Source organism: Triticum urartu, chromosome 1A (assembly GCF_056163025.1).
Source record: "Triticum urartu cultivar PI428250 chromosome 1A, HENAU_Tu73, whole genome shotgun sequence".
NCBI classification, from domain to species: domain Eukaryota; kingdom Viridiplantae; phylum Streptophyta; class Magnoliopsida; order Poales; family Poaceae; genus Triticum; species Triticum urartu.
In genome coordinates this window covers 259,209,198-259,233,449 of record NC_141873.1, presented here as the reverse complement: position 1 = coordinate 259,233,449, position 24,252 = coordinate 259,209,198, and the positions used below count along the sequence as shown (strand labels likewise).

Below are 24,252 nucleotides of genomic sequence, written 5' to 3'. Positions count from 1 at the left end.
CTCACGGCCAACTTCTGCTAAGCCCTCACGGCCATTTCCTCAAGCCGCCCCAGTTCCTCAAGTTGCAAAAGCTCCTATGTCAAAGTCCTCAGCACCTGCGCATCTCACCTCGTGCCAAAGGACAACATGCATCTCTAGTGCCTCAGGAGCCTCTGCAAGTTCATCAGCTCCTCCACATTCTTCAACTGGCCCCACTTTGCTGAAGACCAAGGCCACTACTGGACGAGGCACTAGACCAAGTCCTCAAAAGAAGCAGGTCACCTTTCAGGTCCCGTCCTCTGAGAACGAAGCTGATGATGAAGAACTTGAAGAAATCATCAAGGACAGACAGCACATGGCCACTAGAGCCAAAGGCAGTAATGTGCCATTGATACTGGATCCAAAGTAGATCCTCGACTTCATCGACTTGTAGCACAATGACCCCAACACACCTCTGCCTGAGTTGAACCTTACTCCTAGTCAAAGTCATGTGCTGACTGCCTTCATTGACGAAGAGAAATGGAAGTTTGAGAAGGCCAGGCAGCTGAAGAAGGCGCAATACAAGAAAGAGCGCTACCTGAAGAAAAATGTTGTCAATATGACATCTGATGAAATTTTGTCTATTCAAACTGAGATCAAAGGACTCAGTGATGAATTCAATATCTACTGCACAGATTGGCTTGTAGACAAGGTCAGATTTGTTAAGTTAGCTGAAAAATTCACTACCAATGTTGCAGCTCCAATGCAACAAGAAATTCCTCAGGCTGAAGCATCTGCTCAGCCTACTGAAGAAAATGCCAGCACCGCTGATGACAATTAGGCTGCTGAAGAAAATGCTACTACCAGGGCTGACGACTGCATTCCAGCCGATGATGAAACTGCCAGGGCAACCACTAGTGTTTCGCCTGAAGAAACTGATCATGCCAGGGCAACTGCATCAGTTGTGCCTGAAGAAACGGAACCAATTTCCTCTGCTCCTCCTGCACCTACATCAAGTCCAATTCTTTCTTCTGCATCAGAAGCGAAGAAGACTAAGGCTGCAGAGCATGCAGTTGTGAAGAAATGGAAAGCATCAACTTCATCAGAATCTTCAGCTCCGAAGAAGATGAAGAAATTGACCAGCTCGTTTGAAAATTCGATTGTTGCTGTTCCAGTCTCCTCCATGCCATCAAAGGAGCTTGTTCCTTTTGATGAAGAATACATGATCCCAAGCGGATCCAATGAAGACATTCCTTCTGCTGCTTCTTCAGAGAAGTTGGATGAAGAAATTGAGGTGGATGCAATCCCTTCAACACTAGTTGTCTCATCGTCGATGCCTTAGTTTACTGTTGAAGAGGTCGGCGTTGAAGTAATAAATGAAGATGAGGATGTGGACATTGGGTGCACAATGCCAGTGATGAATGATGACTTTTGGGAAAGTCAGCACCCCAATTCTTCTTTGTTCACTCCTCTGCAACAAATTCCTCAGTCCCTAGTGACTACTGAAGTTCAAATGGGATCTGAAGAACCACACCCCATTCCGTCTATCCCTGAAGAGATTCCAGCCACTAGTATTGACGAAATTGCTGCTGAAGAATTAAAGACCCAGGCTGCCACTGAAGAAGAAACTGAAATTCCTTAGCCTGCGGATCCTGAGATTGCGATTCCTGAGGTTGTGATGCAACTGACTGACACTCCTCAACCCAAGCCAAAGGATCCTTTCTCAAAGATGCAAAAATTCAAGGCTGCTGACTTCTTCCACAAGCATGTATTCTTCACGGACTACAAACCCTATGACTCTGCTCGTCTTAGAAGGAAGCGTTTCTGGACTGTCGGCCAAGCAAACTTCTATTCTTTGCTTCTTTTCAACAAAGACAAAGTCTTCGACCATGAGCATATTCCTCACGTGGACATGGAATCACTACCTTGCTTCGCGCCAGTCCTCAGTGTTCTTCATGACGCTGGACTGCTCAACTTTTGCACTGACATTGTTGATTGGAATGAAGAGCTAATTCTTCAATTCTATGCCACGATGCACATCACCAGAGAAGCTGAAGATGTGAACTCTTGGGTATTAGACTGGATGGCAGAGAACACACATTTCAAAGCACCGGCCTCTGAATTGCTTCATGCACTACCTATCAGTCCTCCCCTTGAAGGCGCTCGTTGCATATACCATGAACCTGAACTTACCGCTCCCTACATGCAAGTATTGATGAAGCCGCTGAAGCCCGGTCAAGCCCCAAGGACCAAATTCCTCGTGAAGGAATTGTTGTTTGTGCCTAGAACTGTCTATCGCATTCTGACGAAGACATTGAGTCCTATTAAAGGCCACAATTCGAATAATGAAGAAGTTGTTGGCAACATGAATAATCTGCTATTCAATATCATACATGGCATTCCTATCAACTATCATGATTTCTTCATGAGGAATCTGGCGAATGTTGCACTCTCTCCATTTGAGTTGAAGCCTTATGCTCCTTGGATTATGAGATTCCTCAGAACAAGGTCTTCACTCAACTACAAGGCTGATTTTCGAACCACGTCAGTTACCTGCCCCCAATAGAAGTCCTCAAGCGGACATTTTCCTCATCTGATGAAAAGGGCAAGGCTACTGCAATCATTGATGAAGGCATTCGTCCATTGGATGGTATGTTCCGCAAAGCTGCATCCTACTCCACCAATGATGACTCTGCCACTCGTGACTCTGCCGCAAATGCTTCAAAGCAAAATCCTCAAGGCACAGCTCCAAGGGTGATGATTGATCGTGAGCTTCTCCTCAGTCTTCACCAGAAGGTCGATCACAACCACAAATGGGTTAAGCGTCAGTTTGGTTCTATTCTTCACAACATGACTGCTACACACAATGGAGTGAAGAAAAACCAATACTACCTCCATGAAGTCTTCGGTCGAACCTGGGCTGTTTTGTCACAACTGTATGGTGAAGATGATCTGAAGCAAATGTGTTTCAAGCGGGACTTTGACTGGTCTCAGCCACTGGCGAAGAAATTCAAGAAGACCAAAGTTCCTTCCTTGGTAGCCAGCTCATATTCTTCATCACGTGCAACTGATGAGCATGAAGACTTGGACGACACTGCGGCAGGCCCTACCTCAACAACCGACCCCAACAATGCTGGCGCTCCTTCATCGACTCCGTGATGATATTCTTTAGGGGTGTTAGTCCTCATTTTTTGTCCCTTTTGGTCATTCGATGACAAAGGGGGAGAAATTTGACTTAGTCTTCAAGCGGGTCTACTTATATGGGCATTTTTTCCTAAGTTACAACTCTCGTTCTTTTGAAGACTTTGCTGGATCGAGTTGTAAACTTAAAACCCGATGGTGGTCTGATACTTTTGTTGTCTTCTTCTGCATGCTTGTTCCTCATATATGTTAATGCACGCATGTTGAATTACATCAGTCACCATATTTCATCATGCATTTCGAATTCTTCATATTATATGTTAAATGCATGTATGAATTATAAGATATAGGGGGAGATCTCCATTATTCTACTCTTCAAGTGTGCATTGCTTCAAAAGCAAATTCCTCACTATGCACATCTTCAGGGGGAGTTCTTCTATATCTTGCAATCAAATTCCTCAATATCAGTATTTACACTTCATATGTTTATCCCCGTTGAAAACTTAACCTATATTGTCATCAAACACCAAAAAGGGGGAGATTGTAAGTGCATCTAGTGCCCCTTAGTGATTTTGGTGTATTGAAGACTTATAGGTTAAGGGACTGATGCGTTTGTGAGTGTACACAGGTCTATAAGTCTATGAGGAGTTTGATATTTACAGAGAAAGTCGGCCCCTAAAAATGAAGTTCTTCGAGTGAAGACTTTGGATTTCTGAAGACTTTTTGAAAGTGAAGAAATTGGTGTGACCATGAAGACTTGATATTCATTCGAGGAACATGAAGCATGAAGACTTTTGTTTTCGTAGTTTCATTTTCTCTTTCTGGAGTCATAGGAAACACCGTACTGTTAAAGGGGGTTGAGGAAATACTAAGGAAAAGTTTCCAAGTGATGCTCAACTCAAAATCCTACACCTACCAATCCCTTCGAGTGAAGCCATTGGAAATCTCATGCAGTTCAGTCAAATTTCTTCAATGATAGAGACGAAGCTCTTCTGGTCTCTGAGGAATTTGTTCTAACTGAGGAGTTAGGAATTCGCCAGTGCGGATTGCCTACAAGTGAGGAACACGATAGCCTGAGTAATTTGATAGTCAAATTTCTGACCGTTGTTGTGCTACGCGCCAGCTATCCCAAAATATCTTCCCACCTAACGGTCATATCATTGAAGGGCATTTATGTCTTATCATGTCAGGCTGCTCCCTAGGCTATAAATAGCCGCCCCCTACAACCACTAGCTGGTTGGCTGCTCCGAGAGAAACTGACACTTGTTATTTGAGAGCATCCCTTCCTCCGAGGACTTTGAGCGAAAATCATCAAGTGAGGAAAACCCAAACCTAAACACCTACAAACCCAAAGTGATTGAGCATCACTCAAGAGATTGATCCTGCGTGGATCCGACGCCTATTACCTTTGAAGACTGTGCATCTTCTAGACGGTTAGGCGTCATGGTCTAGAGCATCCAAGAGGAAATTGTGGATTGCCGAGTGACCGAGTCTGTGAAGGTTTGGAAGTCACCTGAAGACTTACTACGAGTGATTGGGTGAGGTCTGTGTGACCTTAGCTCAAGGGGAATACGGTGAGGACTAAGTGTCCTTAGCTGCGTGTTCAGGACTGGGTGTTCGGGACTGTGTGTCCTCAGGTTTGAATACCTAGCCTCCCTAACCAGACGTACAACTGTCACAACAGTTGGAACTAGTCTACCAAATCATTGTCGTCACCAAGCCTACCGGTTCTATTTCCTCAACCCTTCCATTTCCTCATTTATGTGTTGTGTGCTTGTTCATATCTGTTCGAAGAATTTGACTGAAGACTTTCTCAATTTCCTCAGTTCAATTTCTTCAGTCTGTTAGTCTTCATCCTGTTTTATCCTGTGTTTACGTGTTAAATTGTGATCCAAATTATACCGTGTTGGACTAGACGTAGTACAACCGGTGTGGGCCTTTGCGTTGACGTCGAAGCGTACGATTACAACTCGTTTACTTGTCCTCCAAGGACTCTCATGTATTGCCCTCTTATATACCCCATGTAGTCGCACCTCAGACGGTCTGTCGTCTCGTGCTTGTAATACTCCTCCTCATAGTGATTGCGCCTTCGTGCGTCCGTGGTTTTCTCCCGCAAGGGTTTCCACGTAAAAATCTGTGTGCTCTTGTGTCTCGTTTATCTCGTTATTATCTAACAAGTGGTATACAGAGTTGAGGTTCACATATGAGATTTGAGATCAGGAGATTAGGGTTGCACGCGCCGCCGCCCGCGTGACCAGGCGATCCAAGGCCGGATCGATTTCCATTGTTGCACCGCTTACGAAGCCGAGACCGACAGAGGTATCGTGCGTACGCATCAATCCACCGACACCTTCCTTACTGCGCCGCCCTACAAAAGTTGTACGTATCCACCCGTCAATCGCAAGTGGCGAGTTGCCGCTGCTGTGCATGCACGGGCGTTTCTAGTACACGTCAAATCATCCGCTTGAAGTCCCCAGGCAAACAGTGATCTGCTGCTGCTACTTTTGGCATGAAACACTATTAATCTACTCGACTACTACTACTACTACTAGTTGATTGCTTGCTCACGTGACGGCTACAGGAGTACTACAAGAGTACTAGTACTAGTTGGCTGATCCTTGCTTTGTCCTTGTTTGCTACGTCCACTACTTATACTACCAGGTGCTATTTATCCTACTTTTATTTGATCTGCATATTAATTCTGTCAAGAATTTTTTCTACCGGCTTGTACTACTTTGTGTACACAGATTTACCGACTCATGGCATCCATGAAGTATGTTTTTCTGCTGCTGGATCGTGACACAAGGTTTACCCTATGGCAAGTCAAGATGCGGGCGTTGTTGGCACATGCCGACTATGATGTAGCACTGGATAGTTTTGGGAGGAACCGAATTGAGGACTGGATTGCTGAGGAGAAAAGAATTGATTGTAAGGCTTTGTCACAAATTCAATTCCATTTGCATAATAATATTTTGCAGGAAGTTTTGAGCGAGAAAACTGCCGCCGCTCTATGGTTAAAGCTGGAAGGGATTTGCATGACTAAAGATCTCACCAGCAAGATGCATCTGAAGCAAAAATTATTCCTGCATAGGTTACCCGAGGGAGGTAATGTTTTGAATCATATTTCGGAATTTAAAGAGATCATATCTGATCTAGCTGCAATGGAGGTCAAGTATGAAGAGGAAGATACTGCTTTAATGTTACTTTGTTCACTGCCAAGTTCTTATACCAATTTTAGAGACACCATATTATACAGTCGTGATACTCTCACACTTAATGAAGTTTATGAAGCTTTGAACTCTAAGGAGAAGATGAAACTAATGGTGCCTCATGATGGTTCAAGTTCATCCCAAGCATAGGGATTATATGTTCATGGCAGGACAAAGGAGAAGAACTCACATAATGGAAACAGAGGCAAAAGTAAGAACGGCTACAGGGGCCGGTCACAATCCAGAGACAAGAAATATTGCAGATATTGCAAGAGAGATGGGCATGACATCTCAGAGTGTTTCAAGTTGCAGAATAAAGAAAAGAGGAAAGGTAACAAACAAGGTGAAAATTCTGCTAACGTTGCTCGTGATGATAGTTCCGATGATGCTCTTATCGTTATTGCTGGATGTGCTGAGACCAATGATGAGTGGGTACTTGATACTGCATGTACTTTTCATATGTGCCCGCATAGGGATTGGTTTAATACTTTTGATTCCACTACTTCTGCTGGTTCCGTTTTGGATTTTGATAATTCACCATGCAAGATTGAAGGCATAGGTTCTATTCGAATCAAGATGTTTGATGGCATAATCAGAACTTCGACAGATGTTCGGTATATTCCGAAGATGAAGAGAAATCTTATTTCTATGAGTGCCCTTGATGCAAAGGGGTACAAATATTCAGGTGGAGATAGTGTTTTGAAGGTCACCAAAGGCTCCCTTGTTGTGATGAAAGGTGACTTAAGTTCGACCAATGGTCTTTATTACCTTCGAGGTTCTACCGTTTCAGGTAACGCTACTCCAGTTATTTCAAAGAATTATGATTGTGATGCTGCTAACCTTTGGCATGTGCGTCTTGGACATATGAGGGAACTTGGTTTGGCAGAGTTAAATAAGAGAGGTCTTCTTGATGGATATGAACCTGGTAAATTGAAAATTTGTGAGCATTATATCTTCGGCAAACACAAAAGGGTGAAGTTCAATACTTCGACCCATACAACTGAAGGTATTCTTGATTATGTGCATTCTGATTTATGGGGACCATCTCGCAGAAAGTCACTAGGTGGTGCTAGTTACATGCTGGCTATTATTGATGATTATTCGAGAAAAGTTTGGCCTTATTTCTTGAAGCATAAATATGAAGCATTCTCAGCTTTTAAGGAGTGGAAGATTATGATTGAGAGACAAACTGAAAAGAAGGTAAAAATACTTCGCACTGATAATGGTATGGAATTCTATTCTAAGCAATTTAAGAATTATTGCAAGACTGAAGGCATTGTCAGACATTACACCGTTCCTTATACTCCTCAACAAAACGGTGTTGCTGAGCGTATGAACAGGACCATTATTTCCAGAGCCCGTTGCATGTTGTCCAATGCAGGTTTGCATAGGCGTTTTTGGGATGAGGCCGCTTCCACTGCTTGTTATCTCATTAATCGTTCACCATCTATTGCTCTTAATAAGAAAACTCCAATTGAGGTATGGTCTGGTTCACCTGCTGATTATTCACAGTTGAGAGTTTTTGGTTGCACTGCTTATGCTCATGTTGATAATGGAAAATTGGAGCCTAGGGCTATCAAGTGCATCTTTCTTGGTTATAAGTCCGGTGTTAAAGGTTTTAAATTATGGAATCCTGAAACTCAGAAGGTTGTTATTAGCAGAAATGTTATCTTTAATGAATCTGCTATGTTACATGATGTTTCATCTACTAATGTTCCCATTGAGAGTGAACAGCAGCCTATTGTTCAGGAGCCTACTGTTCAGGTGGAGCATGTTATTGATTCAGGTGATACATCTGGTAATGATATTATTGATGCACATGATGAACCCATCGTTAATGATGACCATGTCACTCCCACTCCAAATCAGCCTATTGTTCCGCCCAGTTGGAATCTTGCACATGACAGAGTTAGGCAGGGTATTAATAAACCTGACAGGTTAATTGAAGAGTGCAATATTGTTTCTTTTGCTTTATCTGTTGCAGAGGAAATTGAAGGTAATTCTGAGCCTTCTTCATATTCCGAGGCTATTATTTCTGGTGATAGTAATAAGTGGATGACCGCTATGCATGATGAGATGGAATCACTTGAAAAGAATGGCACTTGGGATTTAGTAAGATTACCTAGAGAGAAGAAACCTATTCGTTGCAAGTGGGTTTTCAAGAGGAAAGAAGGTGTTTCTCCTAATGATGAGACAAGATATAAAGCAAGGTTAGTTGCTAAAGGTTATAACCAGATTCCAGGTATTGACTATAACGAAGTCTTTTCTCCTGTTGTGAAGCATAGCTCTATTCACACTTTACTTAGTATTGTTGCCATGCATGATCTTGAGCTTGAGCAATTGGATGTTAAAACTGCATTCTTACATGGAGAATTAGAAGAGGATATTTATATGGAACAACCTGAAGGTTTTGTTATTCCTGGAAAAGAAAAGCTTGTCTGTAAGTTAAAGAAATCTCTGTATGGATTGAAGCAATCCCCTAGACAGTGGTACAAGAGATTTGACACCTTTATGCTCTCTCAAGGTTTCAAAAGGTCTAATTATGATAGTTGTGTTTATTTGAAAACTGTCAAAGGTTCAACTATTTATTTGCTCCTTTATGTTGATGATATGCTTATTGATGCAAAGAGTATGTCAGATATTAATGAACTAAAGAAGCAATTGAGTAATGAATTTGAGATGAAGGATTTGGGTGCAGCAAAGAAAATACTTTGCATGAAAATATCCAGAGATAGACCATCTGGAAAAGTATATCTAAGTCAGAAGGGATATATTGATAAAGTTCTTCGTTGTTTTAATATGCATAATGCCAAGCCAGTAAGTACTCCGTTAGCTACACACTTCAAATTATCATCAGCTTTATGTCCTAAGTCAGATGCAGATATTGAGTACATGTCTAGAGTTCCCTATTCGAGTGCAGTTGGTTCACTTATGTATGCCATGGTTTGTTCTCGTCCGGATTTATCTTATGCATTGAGTGTTGTCAGTAGATACATGGCTAATCCTGGAAAAGAGCATTGAAAAGCAGTTCAGTGGATTTTCAGATACCTACGAGGTACTTCTAATGCTTATTTACAGTTTGGGGAAACTGGAGATGGACTTGTTGGTTTTGTTGATTCTGATTTTTCTGGTGATTTGGATAAGAGAAGATCACTTACAGGTTATGTTTTCACCATTGGTGGTTGTGCTGTGAGTTGGAGAGCAATTTTGCAGTCTATTGTGGCTTGTTCCACTACTGATGCCGAGTATATGGCTATTTCTGAGGCATGCAAAGAAGCTATCTGGTTGAGAGGTTTGTATTCTGAGCTTTGTGGAGATTCATCTTGCCCTACCGTATTTAATGACAGTCAAAGTGCTATATATCTTACAAAGAATCCAATGTATCATGAGAGGACAAAGCACATTAATGTCAGATTTCATTATATTCGAGATGTTGTTGCTGAAGGCAATCTGAAGGTATGCAAGATAAGTACTCATGATAATCTTGCTGATATGATGACAAAGCCAGTTCCGACCAATAAGTTTGAGCTTTGCTCAGGCTTAGTTGGTATTTCTCACTAGTCTTTGACTTTGACGCACAAGGTGTTTATGCTGATTTGGATGGAGTTATTCACTTTCTTCGACTACTGGAGGAAATTTGGATCAAGATGGAGATTGTTAAATTGTGATCCAAATTATACCGTGTTGGACTAGACGTAGTACAACCGGTGTGGGCCTTTGCGTTGACGTCGACGCGTACGAGTACAACTCGTTTACTTGTCCTCCAAGGACTCTCATGTATTGCCCTCTTATATACCCCATGTAGTCGCACCTTAGACGGTCCGTCGTCTCGTGCTTGTAATACTCCTCCTCATAGTGATTGCGCCTTCGTGCGTCCGTGGTTTTCTCCCGCAAGGGTTTCCACGTAAAAATCTGTGTGCTCTTGTGTCTCATTTATCTCATTATTATCTAACATTACGCTTTCTGTACTCTGTGCTTGTTTTCATTTCATCATGAAGCCCATGCTTATGTTCTGTTATGTTTACATCTAAGTACTTATTCCGCTGCACGTAATTCTTCACTTAGAAATTTCCTCTCCCTGAAATTCCTCAGTGAAGAATTCATAAAAGTCGCCTATTCACCCCCCTCTAGTCGACTTATCGCACTTTCAAGCAGTATTTTGAAGATGTTCTGAAGGGATTCCGCATTGTGGTAGAGCAATGTTCTGAAGGGATTTTGCTGCGCCCCCTAAAATTTTTTGCGGGCCGGGGCGGGCTGCGGGGTCTGATCGGGCTGGTTTTTCCGCCCCGACCCGGATTTTGGCGGTTATTTTACGGGTCGGCGCGGGATGCTGGGTCTACTAGAGTTGCTCTAAGTTGTTCATAGAAGGCTTGATTTTATTTTGCTAGTGCATGTTACTTTTTGTTAAAAAAATCAAAATCTTACATCAAAATAAAGTCTTATTTTATTTTATTAGCTATAAAGTCTTATTCATAGTGTAAGTTGATTCATGTTACTTGTGTATGTTTCATAAAACAGGAAGAATCATCAATCATGTATCCTAGAATGAGGTATGATTGCGGTGCTGAAAAGAGTTTGTATATGATATATTATATAAATATTATATGAAATAACACATATTCGAAGTTATATAATTAAGTAAAAATTTGCTTTACTTACATTAATAACTTTTTTGGATATTTAAAGCCCTATTTTGATTTTCGTCCCGGGCCTCCAAATTCTGAAGACGGCCCTGAAGAAAAAGCACCACGTTATGTAATCGCATGGATGTCTTGTTCCGAGGGTCAATGAATGAATCTACGGAAGCAAAGGATTTGTAGCTTATGCGCCGCCGATTGTTGGCCGGTCCGCGTTGTACATGTAGTGGATATATGATGCAGGATTGACTTGAGATGGTCGCTTTTGGCACTTACAAGATGATGGTGATATGTGATGTGCCTTTGGACAACGACCTATCGAGGGCATCCCGTTGTGGCACGGGACAAGAATGTCTTGTGGCGGCTGTAACCCTGGTCTTGGGACAATTACGGCGGCAAGCAAGCTCTTAATTGCCGAGAGTAGTTAACTTCTACACGCTAGTTAACGGTGCTCTTAATTGCCCGAGAGTACATAGTAGGTGTCTATGCTGTCCTATATAGTACTTCTTCTGTCTCAAAATAAGTTTTTATTACTAAAGTTTGTATAAAATTAAGACACTTATTTTGAGATGGAGGGAGTGCTAGCTTTTTGTTATTATCAAATAATTGTCCATGCTGTAACGAGGCACATATATTTTACCTATAATTACCATAATTTATCTGTCATTTACGTCTTAAAGAATGAATTTTAGTTGTCAATTGAACCGACACATTTTGGCTTCCCAAATAAAACTTGATTTTACATGAAGTTGTCTCTTTTCTTTCTCATGTGTTAAAAAGGAAAGGCGATACGAATCTCGCCTAGTGCGAGCAGCCTTCTGGCACTGGCCTGTGGTGGCCCCCGTTCGATGACGACCTTTTCTCGGTCGACGATGGTGAGGAGGGTCACCGAGTCCCACGAGTGTGGATCCGTATAACTTTTAGATTAGGGCCTATGCCTTCGCTCTGACGAAGGCGGAGGCGGCGGTGAATAAAAAGTACTTCAGATCTTTCCCTGACGCGGTGTTCTTCTTTATATATGGTCAACAATGGGTCTAGATGGTTGTCTGTTCTAATGGAGATGGTGTGATGGTGGCGCCGGCATCAATGTAGTGGACTTGTGTCCTTGGACTCCACCGTTGCGACGACATTAGATCCAACGCAGGCGCGAAGCTCGGGAGGCAGTGGAAGAGCAGATGCAGATGGTGGTTTGCCTCAACGATAGCTGGAAGACATGAATGATGTTCTAGGCTCGTGGTTGACGTCAAGCGGGGGTGTAAGATTTAGAGTTTGATGGCGTGTTTAGGATGCCGCCCCAGCCAGATTATTTCAACAACGATGATTTTACCTTTGATGAGTAACCTGAAAATGGGATTCTTTTATGAATTTCCATTCACCTGCCCATTAGGGAAACTGGGCAATCACAATTCATCCCAATGTACCATCAAAAATAAAAATAAAAATTCTAACCCAAGATGATTGTGCGACTGTTTAACAAATTAATGGCATAAAATATTTCTCTCCGCAAAAAGAATGGCATAAATGCTGGACCCTGATAAGTGTCACAAGTGTGGCACGAAGCAATTCCGTCCTGACTTTCTTTGATGACAGGTTTAGTTATCTGAGGATGACAACTTTAGTTATGAAGCATGACAATTTTCTATTTGGATGATAAGTTTTAGTTTTTAGGGATTTTTTATGGCAATTTTAGTTGTAAAAAACATGAGAGCGGGGTTACCTTGTGTCACATATGTGGCACTTATTTGGGTAAATGTTTCGCCATGATCCGATTGCACTTCTTTGTTGCACCGCCTATTTCCCTTCCCTTCCTCTCACATTTTTGCATTTCTATCCTCTCCCAAACATTCCCCTTCTGCCATCATTTAACAAGCAAGGAAGAAATCTGCCCCAGGAGATTCCAAATCACCTCCCTCTACCCTCCCGTCTCCTCTTCCCTCCTCCTCCTCTCTCTCTCTCTCTCTCTCTCTCTCTCCCCTTCCCCGTTCACACCACTGCCCCGCTCCCCCCATTGGCCATTGCTGCCCCAATCCCAAGCTCCAAATGTCAAGAACTTCAGCCTCCCCGCCCCCATTGCCTCGCTCGCTCTGCTGCCTGCCGCCACGCTCCCGCGTTGCTATAAAATCAACTGCATCTCCACTCCGACCCCTCTAATCCAGCCAAGGAACAACCATGGCAGGAGCCCCCAAATCCACCCTCATTATCTTGCTCCTCCCCTTCCTGTTGCTCGGGGCCGCGGCCTCCCCCCTCCCCCTGCTCAACTCCTCGCTCCCGGACCCCGCCGCCGTCGTCGCCGACTTCCACAGGTACTACCTTATCCTCGAAATCTCGTAATGTGGCAGCGCAGACTTCAAATTCGCAATCTTTTTTTACGCGCTTCTTTCGCAATGTAACGGCGGCGTGTTGGCGTTGGCATGGGCAGCAAGGTGGCGACGTCGCGGCGGCGGATGCAGGAGACGGGCGGAGGCGGCGGGTGCATGACGGGCAACCCGATCGACGACTGCTGGCGGTGCGCCGGGACGGACTGGTGGAAGGACCGGCAGCGGCTGGCGGACTGCGGCATCGGGTTCGGGCGCAACGCGCTGGGCGGCAAGGGCGGTCCGTTGTACGTGGTGACCGACTCCTCGGACCGCGACCCCGTGAACCCGGCGCCCGGCACGCTCCGGCACGCCGCCATCCAGGAGGGCCCGCTGTGGATCGTGTTCGCCGCGGACATGACCATCCGCCTCAACGAGGAGCTGCTGGTGAACAGCTACAAGACCATCGACGGGCGCGGCGCGAACGTGCACGTGGCCGGCGGCGCGTGCATCACGCTGCAGTACGTGTCCAACGTGATCATCCACAACCTGCACGTGCACGACTGCGTGCCGGCGGGGAACGCGAACGTGCGGTCGTCGCCGACGCACTACGGCTGGCGGACGCGGTCGGACGGCGACGGCATCTCGCTCTTCTCGGCGCGGGACGTGTGGGTGGACCACTGCGCGCTGTCGCGGTGCGCGGACGGGCTGGTGGACGCCATCATGGGGTCGACGGGCATCACCGTGTCCAACAGCTACTTCTCCCACCACGACGAGGTGATGCTGCTGGGGCACAGCGACGGGTACCTCCCGGACTCGGGGATGCAGGTGACCATCGCGTTCAACCACTTCGGCGTGCAGCTGGTGCAGCGGATGCCGCGCTGCCGCCGGGGATACTTCCACATCGTCAACAACGACTACACGGCGTGGGAGATGTACGCCATCGGCGGCAGCGCCAGCCCCACCATCAACAGTCAGGGCAACCGCTACATCGCCCCCGCAAACCCCAACGCCAAGGAGGTGCGCGCCTCTTTTCTCTTGCCGTGCCGTCTCGGTTTGTTTGCTCATGGTTTTGCTCTGTTCCTTTCTTTGCTTGCCGAGTTCTTCTGCTTTCAACGCCTCGTTTGGATCTTTGCTCTGTTTTGGGCGGTGCTACCCCGCGGTGGTTGCCAAAGAAGTGCCGTGACCATTGTCCTGTTCTTTCATGTCCCGTTTTTCTTCCCGTACGTGTTCTCCGCTAGAAAGTGGTCCGGGTTTTTTTTCTGTTAAAAACTATGTTAATTTCTGCGGTTATTTTGCTAGTTAGTACATGAGGTTTGTATAATTAACACTAGTGATGGTCCTGCGAAATGGTACCACTCACCGATCGATGAATGTGCATAGTACTACCCCATCTCTCTCTGTGGTGTTGGTAGTAGTATCTCGTTTTATTTTTACAAAAAAGGTGGCGCGTGCATGCATGTCCGATTTGGGTCCAGCCAGCCGGAGCCAGGGGTGGCATCCGAGGGCTCGTGCATCGCATCCCCCACCCTACCCGGTTGAGGCAACGGCCGAGGTCACGGCCAGCAGATAGTAGTCTGAATGAATGAATGAATGAGCGGGTGTGGTTGGGTTGGGCTGCAGGTGACGAAGCGCGTGGACACGGAGGAGGGGCAGTGGAACGGGTGGAACTGGCGGACGGAGGGGGACATGATGGTGAACGGCGCCTTCTTCGTGCCCTCCGGGGAAGGGATGGAGAACATCTACGACAAGGCCTCCAGCGGCGTCGACCCCAAGTCGTCCGCGCTCGTCGACCAGCTCACCATCGGCGCCGGCGTCCTCGGCGGGCCAAGGTACTGCTACGCTTTCCCTTCCCTTGGCTTGCTTGCGGTCTACTACGTGGGTGGGCCGAGGGGCTGAAATATCACACGGACGATGCTTCGGTGCCTTAGCACCTACCTTTGTGTCTATGACATGTGAACCCAACAGATAGTTGGTTCACATGTCAGTGACCCAGTATGTGCCACCGAAGCTGTGTCCCTCGTACCATGCGATAAAACTGGACTGCGATCGATCGCGGCTGGCGGGTCCCACGTGAACACCTTTGTTCCCCAGCTTTTTTGCCTTTTGTTTCGTCTTCTTCTTTTTTATAGTGCATACAGTAGTAGTACGCATTTGCCTTCCTCCAACGGACACCGGTCGCCGGAGTGGAGTGCGTGCCGGACACCCTGCACTGCACCCCGGCCCCGAGTCGCCCGTTCCCGCGTCTGGAATCAAATTTTGGTCTACTCTACTCAGCTCCGCGGGAAACACCCTTCCTGTCCTGTGTTGTTTGTTTCCCCTCCTGCACGCAGAAATCATTTCGTCCCTGGCCGTGGGAATGCACACGCGAGGACCACGCCGCCGCCGCCGTAGTACATGTGCGTACTACGTTGGCCGAACCATGTCGGCGATTCAGGATTTGGCAGAGACGCGGGCGTCGATTTATTTTTAAATTAATAATTAACCCGGGCCATGCATTGCTCCGCCTCAAGGTACTCACTCTGTTTAAAAGCATCACGTACGCCGTGCTAACTATAATGGAGTAGGTAGTACAGAGTTTTTTTTTTTGAGGGGTAGTACAGAGTTAAACTGCGAGTCCTCATTAGAAGATGCAGACCACTACAGGGTACAAGTGTAGAGATAGTGATGTACTGACAAACTCAGACAGTCCATGGCACTCGCATGGGTCGAAGCAAGAAAATTTCGGCCGTGCATGAGAGCGCCATCACCCAGCCTGTGGCTCTGTCATCCGCGGCCTGGACGCTACATCGTCAAACCAAGAGAAATGGTGGTCGTGTTCTTTTCTTACGCCAAGACAAAAAGGAACGTCTGTTCTACTACTGGCTACTGCTGCTACCGAGTATAGTAGTAGCACGGTAAGCGGTCCCTCTGTCTGCGTCTCCACATGCGCGCCGCTGATCGCTGATTTTGTCCCGGAATCTTGCGCCCGACCACTTCAGTCTTGCTCAAAACTCTTTTTTATGGTAGTGCATTCTACTAGTAGCTTTTCTTTTGGAACTCTACAATTGTTCTATAGCAGCTGGTACCAAGAGTTAATTGAGCGTTTGGATCTAGCTAGTGTCCTCCGTTCGGGACCTTCCCCTCCTTTGGAACGGAACGGGGACAGGCGAGGAGAGATCGTAGGGTTCGTCCCACTGGCACTGGTAGCGTTTCTCCATTAGAAAAACCAAAACCCGTGGCCTTTTTGCCGTCCCGTACCGTGTTCCCCGGAATCGAGTTCTTATTCCAGGGTGCGGTCTGGTAGATCTAGACTCGAAACCAGCGCTCAAAAGTGCGTTACTCACCGCTTCTCTCCGGCGCATGTGTAAGCGATCGTTGCCGGTTTGGGAGTGGCATCTTACCCATAATATGTGTTTTCTTCTTTCAGGGACAATGGCGAAGCGTCCGCGTACGTCGGGTTCAACTACGCCGGATCGGCGACCGGCGGTGGCGGCGGCGGAAGCGGAGGCAACGGGTATGGTAGCCTTGGGATGGTCTATGCCAACAGCGGCGATCGGGGCTGCCGGTCTCACTTGATACTATCGCTGACTACTTTGGTTCTTGCTCTAATATGTTGTGTAAGACTGGATTGAGACATAGCACATGGTTATTATGATTCAGTCGGGCGAAAGGTAGAAAAAGAGGTGAAAGTTGACGCTAGGGAGATAGGCAGCAGCAATATAGGTATCCACCATGCACCAGCACATGGGGATGGATGGGAATATTGCATGGTAGTCTCAGTGTAGCTGTTGTGACAAAGTTCATTCATTCGTGGTTATTAACTCTAACCGCCCTGTAATCTCAGCCAAAGAAGAAAGGGAAACAATTGGGCGCGGTGCCCCGGCCGAACTTTGGGCCGGTCGCGTCCACGCGCGCTTCGCCTCAGCCACCCATCAAGTGACACGTAGACACGGGGGCCACCAAACGCTATCCTCTTTGTTTTCTTCAACCTCATGCGAATCTTGCCCCACAACGCATGCATCTCTCGCCTCCCCCGTTGCAGCACGCGAGCAGCTTGCCGTCAGCCATGGATATAGCTTGGAAGATCGAAGTCCCCGCCGGCCATGGTTGCAGCCCCGCTCGTGTTCCCCCACCCCCTTCTTCCTTGTCCCTCACTTCCTTTCTCCTCCTCCTCAAAACGCCGTGGAGGACCGAGGTGCCTGTGCTATAACCATGGCCACGGGGAGGAGCTGCAACCGTGGTACTGGGAGAGTTGCAAACGGCGTTTTCCCGTGCTACAACCATGGACACAAAAAGTTACATCCAGTGGATAAAAAAGCTTCAACCAGACAACAAAATACAGGAAAAATTACAACCGTTTGACAAAAAGCTTCAACTCGCAGTTGAAAAAGCTTCAACCAGAGATTGACAAATCTTCTTTGACAACGGCCATGGCATCTCTGTGATTTCACCCAGACGCCGCTCAAAACGAAAAAAGTTTCAATCATTTATAGAAAAGCTTCCAGCATAGAGGGGAAAAGCTTCAACCATTGAGAGAAAAAAGCTACAACCATGTCAATTTTTTGCTACAACGGCATCTGTTTTTTGCTGGACCAACATATTTTGCTACATCCGGCATCGTTTTTTGCTGGAACTAGTCAAGTGTCTAGCTTCCACCAAGGAAAAAAATGCTTCAACCGTTTGTGAAAAAGCTTCATTCAGGTAGAGGAAAAATTTCAAGAGTGACATGAGGAAAAATCTTCTACCGCGGAAAAAAGCTTCAATGGTGAAAAAAGCTTCAAGCGGCAATGAAAAAGCTTCAACCGCCAGGAGAAAAAGCTTCAAGCGGTAATGACAAAAAAGCTTCAATCAGGGGAGCCGGGCGAACAACGGTGGCAACGAGGACGGCGACCAACGACCGGGAGCGGCAAGGACGGCAACCGGGCGGCAACAAGGACGGAGATCGGCAATCGAGGGCAAGGACGGCGACCTGGCAGCAACAAGGACGGCGGCCGGCGACGAGGCCGGCCACCAGAGGGGACTGGAGGCACGGCGACGAGGGCACCAAGCAGGAGTTGCAGATCTAATCCGAGGTAAAAGAAGCCCAGGATGAATCATTTTTTTTTGCTGCATGCAGTGGCCACACGGGCTCGCATCCAAGGGCTGGGGCAGGACCGGCCGAAACTTTCGACCGGTGCGCCAGCGCCTAGCATCGCCCAAGAAGAAAATACAAGACCGGCTTATAAGGGAAAGCTCACTGGACTGCATCCAAAGAGACTATCATAAAACTAAAACAAAATTTCAGAGCAGGGGATGCTAGCAAACACCCCCCCCCCCCCCCCCCCCACAGCAAAACATGTTTTTCAACCGAACTTGCAATGACTTGATAGAAAAATTAGAACAGCATGGTGCATCTTGTTTCATGAAAACAGCTGAAAGTTGCGCGACAACTGTCAATCACCAGAGGCCTGTTTAAAACACGATTCTGCCAGTAATAACAATGTAAGAGATAGCACAGATCACGGTCCATAATTGTCCTAAGCAGAGCACACAGCAGCAGCACCCACACAAGGCAGGTACCGCACATGCAATCACAAAAGTCACGCATTTTGTATCACCGTCCGCTAATTCTCTCAATTCTGATATTCTCCTAGTGCTGCAAGTTACATGACAGTATATGAAAGACTTTTAACACCCTTGGTCTACAACTGCTGCGCGCCAAATTAACCCAATGGAAGACACCCATTTATATTTTTAACCAGAAGGTGGCGGTGGAGGAGGTGGCATGGACATTGGAGGTGGCGGCATTCCACCACCTTGTTGTGGGGGTGGGGGTGGCCTCCACATAGGTGGAGCTTGCATATTGGGAGGTGGCGGCGGCGGCCTGGCCATGTGATGAGGTGGCGGCATCATGTTTTGCGGTGGGGGCATCATGTTTTGCGGCGGCGGGGGCATCCCTGGAAGCCTGTATTGAAGCTGCTGTTGCATCGGAGGTGGTACTTGTTGCATATTCTGTGGAGGACCAGGCCAGGCAGGCTGTCCATGCATCTGCATGGGAGGGTATTGACCAACAGGTGGCGGCGGCGGTCTGACATGTTGCATCTGTCCTGGGACATTCCCATTGGCAAAAGGCCGTGGCACAGGTGCACCAACACCACCGTTTTGAAGCCCTTGGGTTGGCGGAGCAGTTGCAAACATTGTGTGTGGCCTATGCTTCTGAGATCCTGGGTTGTTCGCTGCAAGCAACCTCTCTGCCAACATATAACAACAGAGTTAATAAACTATGATTGAAGGAAGAAAGTCATCACAAGTTAAGAAAAAGTAGTAATAATAAGATCTTCAGATCAAGACAGCCGTCTACAGCATATATAGGCAGCAATGGTGGCAAGAGCAGTGACAACATGTGATATGGTAGTAAAAATGCCTCCAGGAAAATTTCAACAAATCAGATCAAGACCCATCATGTTTACTAAATGATGAAATACTTGAAAGGAAATCACTTTGAATAAAGTTGAAACCCTAAGGCCCGTTCGGTACATGGGAGCGCAAAACAAAGGAACAGAAAAAGGCATAGGAATCAGGTGGAGCGCAACCTTAAAACCTACAGGCTTCCAAAACATAGGAACGGGCTTTTCCTTTGGTCTTGGTGGATGCTGTGTTTACCCTATTAAACATAAGAAACCTTCCCTTCCCTAAGGAAACCGTACAGACATCACAGGAAAAATTTCCATAGGAAACCTGTATGATTCCTGTGGAAAACCTGTGCACTAAAAAGAACCTAAAATGTCAAAGCAAAAATGTTGGGATGTAGGGAACTGGGCGTCAACCAGTTAGCCAGTGGCACACAGCCGACAGCATGCTCAGCCTGCCACCCACGTTCGAGCCTTGAGCTCCGGAGGGTGTGTATCTGGGTTGTTTCTCTTAATAAAGACGCCACATATGTTAAGTCCCTGTTGGTCCAGTTTTTTTTTAATGCGGGGATTTGGAGAAGTATAGCAATCGAAGTCCATGTCCAGAATGGAACAACCTAATCAAGATTAGACAACAGGTTTTTTTTTAATGCGGGGATTTGGAGAAGTATAGCAATCTATAGAGTCGATGTCCAGAATGTTACAACCTAATAAAGATTAGACAACCAACTTCAATATTCTTTCAACATAAGCAATAGCTGATCCATGTTATTGTACAAGAAACCAAACAACTAGCTCAACCGATATTTTGAAATACAATACCTGCTGGTGTGCCATGGCGCTCTCCTTTCGTGTCTTTCTTGTAAGCATATGAGACAGTGATTGGCCGATTACATAAATGCTGGTTGTTCATGGCCTGGGAAATTACAGCAAAGGTAACAGTTGAAACATATGGCAGAATCACAATAAGCCAAAATATAGAGCAGTATTGCGTGAATGACATTACCTCTATAGCTTGATCAGATGATTCAAAGGAATCATAGCTCACAAAGCCAAAACCTCGAGAATTTCCAGTTTCAGGGTCCCGCATTATCTTGAAAAAGGAAGTTCAAAATATGACAGTCATGACACCAACATGCATTTGCGTCAAATATGCAAAGGGTAAAGGGAATAGAATATTTAACTCATTCAATCTCTATCATGGCATAATTAAAGGAACAGTGCGGGGAGCATGTAGGGTAATTTTAAATCAAGAAGATGCTACCAGATAAGTGTTACACTGAAGCAAGGAAGACTACCAAACAAGCAAATGCAATAATATTAGGTTAATTTAAGCATAACGATTGCTCTTCTTTGATTCTGGAGATTGTAATAAGAGGCTAATGCTGATGAAATCAGTTCCCATTGTGACGTGAGATAATTAGCTAGCAAGTACATAGCCAAATGCAGAAAGTTTATATAATTGTCACCTTAGGGTTGGTCACAATCACACCAAATGCACTGAAGGTATCATAGAGAAGCTTCTCATCGACTTCCTGTTGACAAAGCAAACACAAAACTATTAGCTACATATATTAATATGAATATAAAGTAATAAGAGAAAATGGGCTTTAGGTTTCTACCGGATCAAGATTGCCAATAAAAAGATTCGCACCCACATCCAAGCTCTTCTTGTCTTGGGAAGCCTGGAAAAAGATGGCATAGTCATGTTAGGTCACCGTGATTAAAATCCTAACTGTATGGTGTATCATTAAACAAATTCATGTGGACTACATACAATAAAGAAATTTTAAGTTACCAGGAAGCAATAGGTTTGTAAAAATAGAAAATGAGAATTCAAAGTACTGAACTCTGTCGATCAGACGGTTTACCACATGATGATCATCCACGTTAATTAAGTTGTTCAAACAGTAACAGTAACATCAGAGGGAAAGAGTAATATCAACATTTGAAGACATTTATTTTACTCAACGGATCCAATCCCCCAATCAAGAATTTGGTATCAGTTTGTCGATGTTTTGAAGTAGGGTTTTTATCATTTATGCCACTAGTTGTGTCCCACTACTCAGTTTTTCCATTAGAAGTTACAACTACTGAAAAATGCCATCGTTCCGTGAGATGCTTGCTCAAAATTCCCATTAGACACCTAAAAAATGCCATCGCCCCGCTAGATGTTTGCTCAAAAATGCCATTAGATACCATTACTGTCGGGTCAAACCCGTTGACCATGTTATATGACCAAAATAACCCTGGACACACATGTCAGCTCTCTCTATCTCACTATCTCACAATGATAAATGTGGACCCCACTTGTCAGCGAATAGTTTTTAGAGGAAAATAAGAACGTCGTTGGGGATCGAGTGGGACCCACACTTTATCGCATTGAGATAGAAGGAGAGCTGACATGTTGGTCCATGGGTATTTTGGTCATATAACATGGTAAACGGGCTTTTAGCTGACAGTAATGGTGTCTAGTGGTATTTTTTAGCATGCGCCTAATGGTGCGATTGCCTTTTTGACCAGTTGAAACTCCTAGTGGCAAAACTGAATAGTTGGATACAACTAGTAGCATAAATGATAAGAACCCTTTGAAGTATCATCTCTAAGCACGCGAGATTAAACTACCAACTATCATAAAGTTCAAAAGTAAGGGATCTCAGTGTTCGTCCAGTTACTATATATTACATAACTGCTGCAGAAGTACTGAGGAAGGCTGGGAGGGTCAAGAGAAGTGATTACCTTGTTTACTCTTATTGGCTTTCCGTACAATTTGAGCATGTTCAAAATCTTAATAGCCTGCAAAAAGCAAAGCAAAAATTCAAAAAAAAAAAACAGTTTACATCTAGATGAGATAAATGAAGGTAAATAAATTGCTATCACGCCAGTACAAATAGACTTACATAATCTGCATCTTCCTCACTCCTAAATTCTACAAACCCATAGCCCTGGTGTAGATTTGTAACTCTGTCTTTCGGGACATAGACATTAACTACAAACAAAAGAAGGGAACATTATTTATTAACCATCAAACTCATTAATTTATTCACATGGTATTTGAGATGAAATTTCTATTTCACGATATAAGTGAAAATGGACTGCCAGGACAGACCATCCGCAGTTCAGCACCAAACATATAAATCGATTAGAGCAAGATGCTGGAAGATAGTTCACAACAAGAATCAACCTGTACATTATAGGGCAGGAAAAGTGTCCCATTGTGGACATGCTACTTACCAACAGGGCCTGCTTGGACAAACAACTCCCACAGTAATTCCTCAGAAACCTGTAAAATGATACAGGGAGGGCTATCAGCATGGATGTCTGGAAATAATAATGATATCAACGGGAGAACTATGCGGTTCTGCAATATACAAGAAGGCATAGGTTCCTTAAGTGGATTTATAATTTCTCAATGGAAGCGACAGGATTGAGTTGTTGCAACTTACAATCATCCATAAGCACATACTCCCTCAAAAAAAGAAAGCACATACAGAACTCCATGGTTATTATTTCCTACTGAAGAAAGGAAAAATAATCCCAGTTACAAACTATCAAATAGCAATGTGATTGATGCACATCTAAACAGTCGACTCCTGTCCATCTAAACATTACACCAACGACACTTCTATCACGAATGATTAGCGACCAATGCACGCGACAGCGTTGCTGCACTTGAAACAGTGGTAGGCCATGTATTTAGCAGCAGGGACTAGCCAATTTGACCGCGCAAGACAAATCCATATTCGTCAAGCAAAAATTGGACGGCGTCGCCGACAGGATACACGGATCCCGCTGTCAGAGCAAGGTGGGGATCTACACTTCTACAGGGATGGGTAGGAGGGGGGAGTAGGGGCGGGGGAACACCAACCTGCGGGTCGAGGTTGCCGACGTAGGTGGTGGCGTCCTGGTTGCGCTCCGCCGAGTGCTGCCCGAGGAGGTTCGCGCCCACGCCGGGCGCGATACGCGTCGTCATGCCTGGCTCCCGGCGGCGCGACGGGCTGCGACGGCGAGAGTGCTAAGAAAGCGGAGCCGCGGGGGTGGAGTCTCCACTAGGACGAGGACGAGCTGGGGAGTTGGTGCAGTATCTTGAACGGGGCGGCGGCGTTCGTGCCGTCCGTGCAGGGACCAGCGCTGGCGAGGGTGGCCGGGTCGCGACCAACGCGGCGGTGAAGAAACGGGCGGAGGGAAGCCCTAGGAAGCCGGTCAGTGGGGCGGGGGAGGCGCCGGTGCAGTGGCGGCGGCTAGGGTTAGCTGTTCGCCATGTGCGGCGAGAGATAGAGGGGTTCTTTTCTTTTCTTTTCTTTTTTGAATTGGCGAGAGATAGAGCTGCGTACTGGCGAATTGGGTCGGCGAATTGCTGCTCGATAGAATTGGCTTTTGTCGTGGCTATATCTATCTACTACCCCTATAATCGGATCGCACATATGAACACACGCGCACATTTTTTTTATTAGGTAAAAACCCCATATATTATCTCATGATGTTCATGAAATAACTACAGAGTCATGCGGGATGCCAAACCACACATGGCGACCAAAATTCAAAGAAATAGAAAACCTGGCTAAAGCATGTGCCTCAAAATTACTCCTCCTACTTTTAAAACAGAACGAGCATGTCCCAAAATCACCCTTTCGGGCTATGA

At 45.7% G+C, this 24,252-nt stretch overlaps 2 protein-coding genes across 2 annotated transcripts; one reads left to right on the top strand and one right to left on the bottom strand.

Moving 5' to 3' along the window:
• Positions 1-12,825: 12,825 nt before the first annotated feature.
• Positions 12,826-17,138, top strand: LOC125508275 (putative pectate lyase 5). Its single transcript, XM_048672935.2, has 4 exons — positions 12,826-13,248; positions 13,365-14,259; positions 14,863-15,071; positions 16,649-17,138. The coding sequence occupies exons 1-4, from the start codon at positions 13,115-13,117 to the stop codon at positions 16,851-16,853; spliced, it is 1,443 nt and encodes a 480-aa protein (XP_048528892.1). The 5' UTR covers positions 12,826-13,114; the 3' UTR covers positions 16,854-17,138.
• A 1,533-nt stretch (positions 17,139-18,671) lies between these two features.
• Positions 18,672-23,975, bottom strand: EMB2444 (RNA-binding (RRM/RBD/RNP motifs) family protein). The gene is made up of 9 exons (XM_048672914.2): positions 23,479-23,975; positions 22,845-22,893; positions 22,511-22,599; positions 22,350-22,406; positions 21,233-21,295; positions 21,080-21,145; positions 20,617-20,703; positions 20,433-20,526; positions 18,672-19,451 (listed from the first exon to the last, which is right to left on the bottom strand). Exons 1-9 carry the CDS (start codon positions 23,581-23,583, stop codon positions 18,955-18,957), a joined length of 1,107 nt encoding a protein of 368 aa, XP_048528871.1. The 5' UTR covers positions 23,584-23,975; the 3' UTR covers positions 18,672-18,954.
• Between the last annotated feature and the right edge of the window lie 277 nt (positions 23,976-24,252).